This window comes from Pelodiscus sinensis, chromosome 12 (genome assembly GCF_052426305.1).
Source record: "Pelodiscus sinensis isolate ZL-2025 chromosome 12, ASM5242630v1, whole genome shotgun sequence".
Taxonomy (NCBI): Eukaryota; Metazoa; Chordata; order Testudines; family Trionychidae; genus Pelodiscus; species Pelodiscus sinensis.
This window is the reverse complement of record NC_143063.1, coordinates 18,246,322-18,258,633: the sequence shown is the minus strand read 5'-3', so window position 1 is coordinate 18,258,633 and position 12,312 is coordinate 18,246,322. Positions and strand designations below refer to the sequence as shown.

Below are 12,312 nucleotides of genomic sequence, written 5' to 3'. Positions count from 1 at the left end.
CAACTAGCCATACAAATATAAACCTATTTTAAGTTTCAGCATGTCTGGGAAATTATAGCCCTTAATGGTAAAACTATAAAAAGTATTTTTAAAAGCAAACATTTCATTTTTATTCATTCTATCCATCTAGTATGCTGACATGCATAAATTTGCAGGAAAGAGGGAGTTTTTAGTTATTCACCACAAGGGGGCAGCAGGAGTTCTTGTTAAGTACTCAGAAGTTGAAGCAGCAAAAACTTAAAGAGGTACCTTGCATGTTTCAGATTCTGAGGATTCAGTCATGCTGTGTTTAATTTGTGCCAGTACCAGGGCTTGCCAGGGCTGAGCCCTAGCATCTCTGAGTTTGGTAGTTCATAGCCCCACTACCTCTGGATTTGGCACATCAATTGTGAAAGTAAAAAAAATTGCTTGAGCCCTGGCACTTCTTTCATTACAAATTAAGCACCGGAATTTTGATTATTACTACTTAGTTAGGATGTATTATATGAAGTAGCATCAGATAAATGGTTCTCAACTTTCTGTAGAAAGTAATCCCAAACCTTCACACTTTTTATGATTGGCATGATAGGCATCTTGTGATCAGACTCTTACTGAAGAATATAATACAATAATAAGACAGGGCATCAGGGAAGAACAATTTTCAGAATATTGATTTAATTGTTGAAGTCTAATAGAGGGATTAATGGGAATGACGAAAAATGAAGTATTCTAATCAAACAGACAATTTTGCAGCAAGCTTTGTCAGCATGTCTAAAGTCATAAAGCAAAACAAAAATCCGTGCCTGTGAGACCATTTTAATTGACTCTCGTATTGAGAGCTGTGCCCATTTATAATTGATTATGCTACCCCCATAAATGAAAATATCACTGTTTTCAGGCCCAATATCAGTTTTGTCTCATTTTTTGTGAACTCCAATATAGATGCCTAGACTAGAGGAACCATCATCAGACCTAGTGAAATTGACAAGATGGCTAAGTATATTTGCATCTCAAGAATCTGCCCCTCCAGGCTTGTCACACGCGTACACCTTGTCTTCACTGATTGAGAGCTTCTGGACCCTGACCCAGCAAACCACTCATGCTTAAAGTCAAGCATGGCCACTGTGGATAGCAAATGCCTTCTCTAAATAAGTGAACTGGAGTTCACAAAAACTAGAACAAAAATGTTCTGTCCTAAAGTGTAAATCAATGGAGTTTATGCTTCTGCTTAGATTTAACCATGTGCTTTGTGGGGCTGAAGAATGAAATTGCCCTTTTAATGAATTATATCTACCAATGTGATGTTATGAAACCCCATTTTAAACTGTTAATACATTGTAACTAAAGTAACCCTATACTGTAACTGAAATGCTATTTTAAACTTTGTACTGCCTTAACTCTGTTTAAAGTTAGGGTGTGTGCATGCATGCAATATCATTTCAAAGTGCGAGTGTGCATGTGTCCGTGTGTGTCCGTGTGTGTGTAAAGGGATTGGTCCTCAAAGCCAGCCCATTTGGGTGACCAGCACCCTCTTTATGCAGGCAAGCCCTGCAAAAGAACCCACCTAAGAAAGAAAGAGACAAAAGCCCCATCAAGAAAAATATCAAAGTTGCATCTGCCATTAACTGATAACTCATGTTCAGACGTTGCCCTGAGGCAGTGGGACAGGACAAGATGTATGGACTAAAACACATAAAAAGATGAGTGCAAAGGTAGGGGATTGGGACTTTCAGTTCTATGATCATCCTCTAGGAGCACTGGTGCACACTGACATGACCTGGCTCCCCTCCTCATGTCCAGACCACTTGACCAGTGAATTGGCATGAGCAGCTGAGGCTGGCAATTATATACATCCGTGCTAATTATCCATCTGTAGAACTGTGTGTATGAGGCTACATCTAGACTACATCTAGAACTGTGTGTATGAGGCTACATCTAGACTAAGGAGTTTTAGCAGAAAAAGGTACACAAATTGCAATTTGCGTACTTTTTTCTGATTGTTTTTTCGAAAGGGTTTTTTCCGAAATTTGGCCTGTTTACACCGGGCCAAATTTTGGAAAAATCTTCTCTTTTAGAAGAGCCCTTATTCCTTGTGAAACAAGGAATACAGAGGCTTCCGAAAGAGTGTGTCTGCTCTTCCGCAAAAAATGTCGGAAGAGCAAATGTGTTCGTCAGACGTAGCCTGTGTGTGTGCATGTGCAGTGGATAATTTTAATAGCTAGGAACAGTAAATGAATTCTGCTTCACAATAAACATGGCATATTGCCTTAGCCCCCAAACAAGATTCTGCTAGTTCTATTTCCAACTCTTAAACATTTTCTAAATGCAAGCCATAGAAAGCCTACACCCTATGGCTGCATCTAGACTGGAAAGTTCTTCCGCAAAAGCAACTGCTTTTGCGGAAGAATTTGCCAGCTGTCTACACTGGCCGCTTGAATTTCCGCTAGAACACTGACTTCCTACAGTCTGAAATCAGTGCTTCTTGCAGAAATGCTATGCTGCTCCCGTTCGGGCAAAAGCCCTCTTGCGCAAATGCTTTTGCGCAAGAGGGCCAGTGTAGACACCGCGGTATTGTTTTGCGCAAAAAAGCCCCGATCGCGAAAATGGCGATCAGGGCTTTCATGAACAAAACCGCATCTAGATTGGCACGGACGCATTTCTGCAAAGAGTGCTTTTGTGGAAAAGCGTCCGTGCCAATCTAGACGCTCTTTTCTGCAAGTGCTTTTAATGGAAAACTTTTCCGTTAAAAGCATTTGCAGAAAATCATGCCAGTCTAGATGTAGCCTATATGTTTTCTTTCATCTAGTACAAAATCAAGAATTGGACTGATTTTATTAGTGAGAAATGGTCACCATTTTCCATCATTTTATGCATGCTCTATCAGTGTTTTCCATAACTATTCCCAACAACTTGTCACTTCTATCTTAGTACTAGTAGAAATGAGAATATAAGTATGAATGCAAACAAGAAATCGTCAATCTGAAAGTAAGAGCAAAAGAACAGACTCATCTACATAAAGAAAAATGATAACTTAGGACTTGCAGATTTTCATCCACAGATATCAGAGTATTTTACAAAAGAAAACAAGTATCATCCGCGTGGGCGAGCTCATGGTTATGGCACTGATCTGAGGTGTACGGTAGATTTCAATGATTGCCTCACCAGTTTTATTTAAATAAAAATAAAAATACTGAATTTTCCTGCTTCTGATTATTCCTAAGGGTACGTCTACACTGTGGAGCTATTTTGGGATACCAAAGGTATCCCAAAATAGCTATTCTGTGTCTATTGAAGCAGCCCATTATTTCAAAATAGATTTCAAAATAATGGGCGGTTTATTCCGACGTCCTGGTAACCTTTGAGTTAAGGAAAATTCAGAATAGCACATTATTTTGAAATTTGGTGCTTTGTAGACAGTGCCAAATTATGTAATAAGCTCTTTTGAAATACAATTGAAATAAGCTATGCAATTTGCGTAGCGCAAATTGTGTAGCTTATTTCAAGCTAAGGGTGCTGTGTAGACACACCTTAAGACACTAATTTGTTCATTTATGAGAAGGTAAGCAGACTGAAGAAACTGATACTATTATTTAATACGGGATGATAACTGGGGACTTTAGCCACAATTATCAGAATAGAACACTCTGGTAATTCATCTTCAAATTTTCTGTAATTTTAAATGAGCTATGAATTAGGCCCTAAAATAACATTGCAATAAAATGATGGAAGCTGGCAAGTCTCATAACAGTGTATTTTTCTTGAAAACTCAGCTCTTAGAGTAACATGATTTGGTAAAAATCACACACTTGTTAAAATCACACCATTCAATTTTAATATAATGAAAGCTTTAGACCTTTATGGTCACTGAGAAAAGCTTGAAAACATGAACCACTTGTACTGTAACCTTTTTTTTTTAAAAAAAGCCAGAAGTTAAATAAGCCTTGCAAGTATAGGGTTTACAAAAAAAAAATCTGATTTTTAAGTCAGTCATGATTATAGGGGTGGGATTGACCCATCATTTTTGCTTGTAGGTTAGCAATATTGCATTTAATAGAGGTAGTTTGATTTGGCCTTGTGCTGATCCTCTGCATAGGGATGAATTTCATCATATAGTAATACTAATTTCCTAAGAATCACTTTATTACTTCAATCTACTTTAATTTCTGTTTAAAAAAAAAGACTTTGCTAGGTTTATTTAGTTCAAAATGTAACCAGTAAAATGTTAATCTAATTTCTAAATGTATCATGGAAGACAGAGTTGTCTTCATAGAAATATATCCCCCAGACACTGATGTGTTTAAAAAGAAAATATTGCAGCACAAAAACAAAACTGATTTTTTTCTCTAAACTGAAATGTGAAAATTAACAGTGGTCATAAACACTGAAGAGTTAGATTTTTTAAAGTTTATTCATTTTAGTAGTCTGAGATGCAATTAGCAATACAGCTAAGACATCAATTTGCTTTTGTAATAAGAATTTGATGAATAAATCAAAAGGTAATCTCTTTGTGATACCACTGAAAAGTTTCAATTATTGACTCAAGGCAGAAAACATTTAAAATATTATACAGCGTACCTAAAAGATGATAAAGAGACCTACTTTAACTGTGTGCAGCAAAGGGGTCAGAGAAAGCTTGTGTCAAGGTGCCTACAGCTCCGGTTGCCAAAAATAGTTGCTAACACCATTTTCTGAGGGTCACGTTATTAAGGGCATAATATACAAGCATTTGAGAATTAAACTAGAAGAGATCTAATTTCACTACATGCAATTGAATTACATCCATCTAATCTGCTCCTATATATTTATGCCTTAGGAAGCAAGAATTTATTAAATTAATTCTGTGATATATATCTTTTCTTAATTTATATGATAAAAGGAAATTATACATGTATGTCCATGTCCATATTTGCTCATCTTTTAGGCATAATAAATAAACGGTTATTAATTACTAAATAATATTTATACACTGGTATATGTGGTGGAGTGTGACAGCAAACAGCTAGACTAGAGGAATATACAATTGACAGACATGAGATCTGAATATGAAATGACAAAATTACAAAAAACAGATTAGGAATTTCATAAAAATTAAAAATTGTAATGTGTCAAGAATGGCAACACTGATGAGTTTATTAAATCATTTTAGTACCAAATTTTCAAAAAGACACGTGATTTTTCACCTGTAGTTTTGTGGGTGCACATGATTTAGTTTTGGAGCTAGATCCTCAATTGGAAGTCAGTGGAATGACACAGACCTGTACTAGCCAAGCTTCAGTCCTGGATGTTTAAACCCTATTTATAGAGACGTGTTCTTCATTACATCCAGATTTGTCACTCCCTCAGTGGAGTTTCCTCTGCTTGCAGCTCCAGGAGGCTGAACTTGTCAGTTATGAAGAGGTTTAGACTCCCCTTCTGTGAAAATTCCCAGTTCAGTATGTCTCTTAGCAGTTTCAACAGTATGGAGATCTTTTGACAATCTGGAGTTATGGCTAGAAAAGCATTTAAGTTTTCAAACTTGAATCAGTTACTTTAAATTTTGAATTGTCCCTTCACCAATCCCAAACCAGGCCTTTGTCTTGAGGTTTCTGGCTTTTTAGAAATGCTTGGCTCCCCAGCCTACATGTGTTGGGATTCAAATGACATATCAACCAAGAGAAAACCACAAAATACCTTATTTGCTTAGTTGCCTTCACTCTTACTTGCTCCTTATGAGCAGTTTTTCTCAACCTTTTTTAAAATTTTTATATATATATATATATATATAAAGTACCCCCTTTAAAAAAAAAGTAACCCCAGGTTCCCTGCTCTAACCCAATGCCCCTTCCCTCCCCCAGAGCCAGGCACTGGACATATAGTAACCCTACCTTTGAAATTCCCAATAGCTTGTCTGCAGGGAGCAAGTGGCCCACCAGCGCCGGGCTCGCCATGTGGGGCTATGCGCTCCCACCTTAGCCCAGCGCCCCCCTAGCATAGCGCCCGGGTGCAACTGCCCCCCCCCCCCTTGCTACGCCGCTGCTGCAGGGGAATCCTTTGGAGCAAAGCCTTTTAGCTCTTCTCCGCAGCGCAATGGGAAAAGGGCGTTGTACTGAGCTGCTGGCGGGGGTGGGGGTAATGTTCATCTCCAGGTTCAGCCGCCCTCGCCGCTGGAGCACCCCATGGAGGCTGCTGGAGAGGAAATGAACTAGGAGAGGCGGCTGTGGAAGTGATTTTTTTTTTCTCCACATCCAAACCTACCCCCCAACTTGGAACTGCCCTGGGTCTCACTGGAGCCGCTACTGCAGCCATGCGCTTTTCCCACCAATGCTGGGTTGCAAATGCAGAGTGGCTGTTAATGTCCGGGCATGTAGCTCCGAACATTCAATTTGACGGGCATGCCACTGCCCCCTCCCATATCCCCTTTGCAGGGTAAAATTCCGGACATTTTTTGCCAAATTTTACTTGTGTTGATGTACTCCCCTAACTTTTCTCGTGTACGCATATCACTAAGGCCCCCAGGGCTTGACAAACGGTGGCGAAATCTGCTCGCCAGCCCCGCACTGCGCATGTGCAAGACCCGCATTGTGCATGCGCGCACCGCTGGTGAACGGGGTGACTGACTAAAATCTACTCGCCCAGGGCGAGTAGATTCAATGATTTGTCGAGCCCTCAGGGTATGTATATCACTGGCTGAGAAACACTGCTCTAAGTAATATCTCACAAACAATGAGAAACTCTTTTCAGCACTCCCTGATTGCACTTCCTTTGCTAGCACCTGTTTAAAGCTAACAAGTGCAGCAGCTTGCTAACATGAGTTAGAATGGGAGGCACAACTGTATCAGAGGATAGCCACCAGAATGCAATTCCAGCAGAAGTTTCCTATTAATTTATATTTGCACGTCTATCATCAGCAGTCTTTACCTCCTTCTGCACTTCCAGCCCATTTTGCTGTCAGCTATCTCCCTCATACCCCTCTTCCTCAACTATTATTTCATGTTCTTCTCAGACACTATGACTTTTAACCAGAGGATATGTCACATAGCCACTAATGTGTCTAGGGACTGATCCAAAGCCCAACAACCACTGAGTACCTTTCCCTTGGCTTCAGAGGGCTTTAGTTCAAGACAATGCTCCTCTTTAAAGATCATTAAGTGGCTCCTGGAAATCATAGTACATTGGTTCTACCATAAAATTGTTGGCAAACTGAAAAAGAAAGGGATTCACTATAACACCCTGAACCACTATCTAATGACTGAAACCATTGGCTAAATGCCCAGAATTGTAGGACCCACCGCCCATCAAGAAAATAACAGAAAGCATTTGTCTTAGATTTTATGAACTCTCTATTCAGAGCATCAAGATTCAAAATGGGGTATTTACAATCCAACTAGGCAATGAGTTAGCAAAATACAATGGCTATAACAAAGTGATTATTTCCATGTCTCATTCTTCAATTGCACTAGAGATTCACGTTATGCCATTCTGGGACAGTATTTTAGTTTAAGGCTCTACCATTCTGCCTGGCTACAGCTCTGACACCATTTACCAAAATTATAATGGTGCTGACAGCCACATTACAGAAGTAGGACAACTGGCTGACTAATACCAACTTGAAATCATTATAAAAGGATAATACATGCCTTCTCTCCCTATGTAAGAATTTGCTCACTTATTTATTTTGCTTAGAGGAATGGGTGAGCAGAGTGCTGGTTCATTTATTTTGGGAAAGAAATCACTGGAAAAACTCAGCTATGTTATTTCCCAAAAATATTTTAGAGAAACAGCAGTTGAGACTGTGGAGGTGGGATGAGGAAGTAAATGAGAGAAATTCATCAGGAGTAGTGAGTTATGGAGAGTTTACAAGCTTAGAAACTTTACTATTGTGGCATTTATTAGTAGTGCTCCTTTTGGACATGGAACTAAAAGGTTGGGGCCCAGGCATTGAATGGAAAAAGTTACTGACATAGTGGTATTCAAATATTACATTCACATTTGGTCACACAAATTAAAACATAATATTCTAATATGTGTATATCTAAATTTATTTGCACTATTAAGAAACTCCAAGCTCCAGTCTTTAAAATAACATTATCCTGGCACATAAATATTAGACATGGCATTATCAGATATACATGTTGATATTAGACTAATGACAAAAATCCCAGGTTGAGAAACTCTTTACACAGGAGGATCCATGGACCACCAAGAGTTGAAACTGTAGCTTTGTATCTTCATGTGGGAGACCTATAATTTAAGAGACATATTCAAATCTTATAGTTGAATGATGCACATAAAAACTTATTTGATGTCTGTATAAAATGGGGGTCATTCCCATTTTTGTGAAGCCTTAAGAATTATGGTTGAAAATCATAGTTTAAGGACAAAATTAAATATAGTTTGTATCTACCCATGCAGGTAGAAATGTATGCAGTGTCACAGTTGTTAGCAGAATGGAGGCCATTTGAAAAGCCATCCTGAAACAAGTATGAATACGAAGGCTGGTGCCCGCACTCTCTTAAGTGATCTTTCCTTACACGTATTAGTGGTTTAACAAGAGGGGGAAACACTAGCCCAGTTCTTCTTCCTGGGCCGAAAAGTCAGGCACGGGCAGGGAAGGAACTTAACACAAAACACTTGTAGCGGCCTGTCCTAGCGAGAGGACGTCCCCGTCCCGCTGACACGATGCACTCCGCGCGCAGCATGCCACGGCGGGCGGGCGCTGCCCTGCGGCTCCTCGCCGCCTGAGAACTGTGTGAGACGAGGCGGGGGCGGGTGCTTCAGGGCGTGCGCCGAGAGGATAAGCGCCTCTCAGGGCACAGCAGGTGCGAGAGCCATGGCAGCGGGGCCGGCTGGCCTACAGGAGGCCGCGGCCCGGTGCGTGCGCTGCAGCCGCCCGCAGCGGCAAGAGGGCGCCAGTGTCCGCCCGAGCGCTCCGCTCTCCTCTTGGCTTTCGCCAGCAGCGGGGCCTGCCCAGCATCCAGGTCTCTGCGGGAACCTCCAGAGTAAACGCGCCCGGGATTGGCTTCTGTCGGCGAAGGGGGCCATATTGGATCAGCTCGTCGCTCCTCTCACGCACCATTTTATCAGCGGCTCGGCTGCTTTCCTCGGCCTGCCGCCGCCAGCCCCACCCACCCCAGGCCGGGCCAGCTGCCCCCGCCCCCGCGGCGGGCTGTAGCGCGAGGAGAAAGTGCCTCAGTGAGGCGGACCCGCGCGCTCCTCCCGGCCCCATGCCGCCGCCGGCCCGCTCTCCTCCCCTCCGCACACCCATCGCTCACTCCTCCCCCGGCTCGCGGACCCGCTCCCCTCCCACTTACCCCTCCTTTCCCGCGGTGCGCCGTGTCAGCCAGCGGCGGCGGCCCCGGCCAGGCGGCCAATCAGCGAGCGGGTGACAAATATGCAAATGTGCCCCCCCAACCCGTCCCCTCGGGTTCGCTGGGGCTGGTCTGGGGTCGCGGCGCGGAGCTAGTGAAACTTCGCCAATAGCCCTCCTGCTTCCCTGCCCGGGCGGGGGGAGCAAACCACGCCGCGCCGCCTCCTCCTGCTCCTCCTCCCCCTCCCGGGCCTGTGCCAGCCACCCGGTAAGTGGTGCCCCCCGCCAGCGGCTGCCTGCGCACCCCGGGGCCAGAGAGGCAGGGGATTCCCCCAGGGGGAGGGGAGCGGCCGCCGCCCCCCGCGGTCTGGCCGAGGGAGCTGTCAGGCGCCGGGCATCTCCTCGCCTCACGCGTGCCGGCCAGGCGGCCGCTGCCGTGTAATGGCGAACCCGGCGGTGAGTGCGTGCGAGGGGTCGGGCTGCTCCCCGCCGCCCCCGGAGCAGGCCGCGCTTCAGGTGCCGGAGACACGGGCTGGCCCTGGCTCCCCACCGCGCCCACGCGAGGGGACGGCGCGGCCGGGCCTGCCCTCGCCCGCCGAGGCCGAGCCTGCTTCCGCCCCTCAGGCAGGCGCGGGGCGACTGGCACAGTCGGGCTCGCTGCTGCCCCTCGCACCTACTAGGCGGGCGTGGGGGGCCAGGTGTCCCCCCGCCGGCAGCGCCTGGGCTCGGGGGAGGGGGATGGGTTGGAGCCAGCTCCAGCCGCCGGTAGGTCGGCGCGGCTGGTTCCCCAGCCGGCAGGAAGGCGGCGGCGGAGGGCGAAGGATTGGAGCTTGGCTGCCCATCCGGCAAGTGGGCGAGGCTGCGGGAAGACTGGAGAGGCTGCAGCTGGCTGCCCGCTGAGAGGGCGGGTGCGGGGCGGCGCAGGCAGAGAGAGGGAGGCTGAGGTTGGAGCTGGCTGCCCCCCGGGCGGCGGGAGGAAAGGGGGCGGCCGGAACAGAGCTGTCTGCACGTTGGGCAAGGGGGCGTGTTGAAGCTGGCTACCTGTGAGGCAGAGGAGGGGTGTGCCTTGGGGCGCCGGCCGTGGACCTGGCTTCTCCACCAGACGGGAAGACCAGGGCGGCGGTGTGGGTGTGGGTGGGGGGAGCGGGAGAGATGGCAGTCTGATTTTCCTTTAGGAGACTTGTAAGGGGCTTGGAGCGCAGGTTCTAGGGGTTGTTGCTTGGCACATGTGGGACTGGGGCTTGAGTCTGGCCTCCTAATAGACAAGGTGGTAAGGAGAAGTCTAAGCTAGGTCCCTGGGTGGCAGGATGGGCATTTTGAGCATGTGTCCCTATTTGGTGTTTTAGCTGGGTTGGAACAATATATGTCTGCTGAAGGTGGAGGCTTATGACTGTTTTCTGCTGAGGGAAAGGACCTACTGCACACAGGATGGTGAGGAAGAAAAGGAGGGGAGGTGAGGAAGAGAATATTCAAGAAGTCTCCCTTTGCAAAGGTGACATCGAGGCCCTCACCTCTTTTTCACCCTCCTCATTATAGACTATCCCACATCCACAGTAAAAACTTAAATGAAAGCTGTATCCCCTCACCATGACAGGCTACAGAGGAGAGACTAAAGAGCCTTGGGCTAGCAGGCATAGTCCCTGGGTAGAAAATGGAGACCAGGGACAGAGAAAAGGGAAGGACAAATAAATATAATGCTGCAAAACCATGTTGGTGGTAGAAAGGGTTCTGACCTCCTCTGCCCCATTTGTCTGAGGTCTTGTGAATTGCTTTTAAAACTAGCTGTCAAGGGTGATCCTCCACAACAAGAAAAGTATGCTTATTTGTCACAGGAGGTTTCTGTATCCCATTTAACTTTTGTGAATTCCTGAAACACCAGTTTGTTAGTGCAAGCTGTATCTCACCTTTTTCATGTCATTTAATAGTAGTTGCAGCTGGAAACTTATGAGTAAAAAGACTGTTGGACTTTGCAGAGAAATAGTTCCTCTACTTCCTTTAATATCTTTGAGCAGTTACAGAGTTTCTATCTGGCATGGGTTGTGAATGTTGGTTTATATCTGTCAGTGAAATATTGTGTATTGTGCTGAGTTCCTTCAAGTGGCATGCAAAATCTTAAAACTTAAGTGTTTTACCTCAAATTTTGGTAATTACCTAGGTGGAAGAGCAAAACAATATCCTGCTTATTTCCTGACAGTCATATGATAATGTGATCTGTTTCTCCTTTCAGGCATCTACTAAATCTTGAACTGCTCAGACACACATGCTTGATGGGGCTCCAAAATACCATTGACTTCAATTCCTATTTTAACATGTGAAGAACATAGAAAAATAAATTACAGTTACATCATAAGCAATTTAAAGAGCTGTGCTTTTGACAACTCATGGATATTATAATAATTAACTACACAAATGAAAAATACTTCTTCATAGTGAAATTGTTACTTATAGGATATCTTCAACAAAAGGTTGTCAGCAATACCTAATTTTCTGTCAGTCTAGGAACATCACAGTACTTATGAATTGCATAAAGATGGAAAAAAATGGGAAATATTATGCTAAAACTTGCCTTCATTAATTGGAATATATAAAGATATATTCAAAGGTGCTAAAATCATTGTTAGTCTGTTTTGCTTAAGCTGTTAGAATTCAGTCACAAATATAATGTATCAGCACATGATTCTGTATACAAGCTCCTAATAGAGGTTTACATTGAAAAGTAACCCAACTTGTCTTTGGAAGACTTGTTGGCGCTTCTGTCCATCATTACTATGACTAAAGAAATCTGATTTTTAAAAGATGCTGAGTAGCTGCAGCTCCCATAGACTTCAACTGAGCAGTTGATGCTGAGGGCTTCTGAAAATCAAGCTATGAGCTCCTAGTCATTGCTGGCTTGGTATATGATATAAGCTCAGAGTGAGGAAAATGTTTTTAGTGATGGTATTGGTACAGGGCTTTGCAGAATGCCATGCAGCAACTATTAAAACCTTAAAGCAGATGTTGCTCATCTGTTTCTTTTCTGTAAGAAAGACGAGTCAGTGACTGAAAGA

At 44.2% G+C, this 12,312-nt stretch overlaps 2 protein-coding genes across 9 annotated transcripts in view; one reads left to right on the top strand and one right to left on the bottom strand.

Annotated features, from left to right (window-relative positions):
* Positions 1–4,415: 4,415 nt before the first annotated feature.
* On the bottom strand, positions 4,416–12,026 carry LOC142831174 (uncharacterized). The gene is made up of 3 exons (XM_075940719.2): positions 11,974–12,026; positions 9,270–10,268; positions 4,416–8,199 (listed from the first exon to the last, which is right to left on the bottom strand). The coding sequence occupies exons 1-3, from the start codon at positions 12,024–12,026 to the stop codon at positions 8,187–8,189; spliced, it is 1,065 nt and encodes a 354-aa protein (XP_075796834.2). The 3' UTR covers positions 4,416–8,186.
* Positions 9,391–12,312, top strand: part of CHD9 (chromodomain helicase DNA binding protein 9) — a 218,864-nt gene continuing 215,942 nt past the window's right edge. For 7 of the 8 annotated variants that reach the window (XM_075940269.2, XM_075940264.2, XM_075940261.2 and 4 more), the window contains exon 1: positions 9,391–9,533. The gene's annotated coding sequence lies outside the window, so the exon portion shown is untranslated. The remainder of the gene's footprint in view (positions 9,534–12,312) is intronic. The other variant, XM_075940260.2, reaches the window with a different exon arrangement.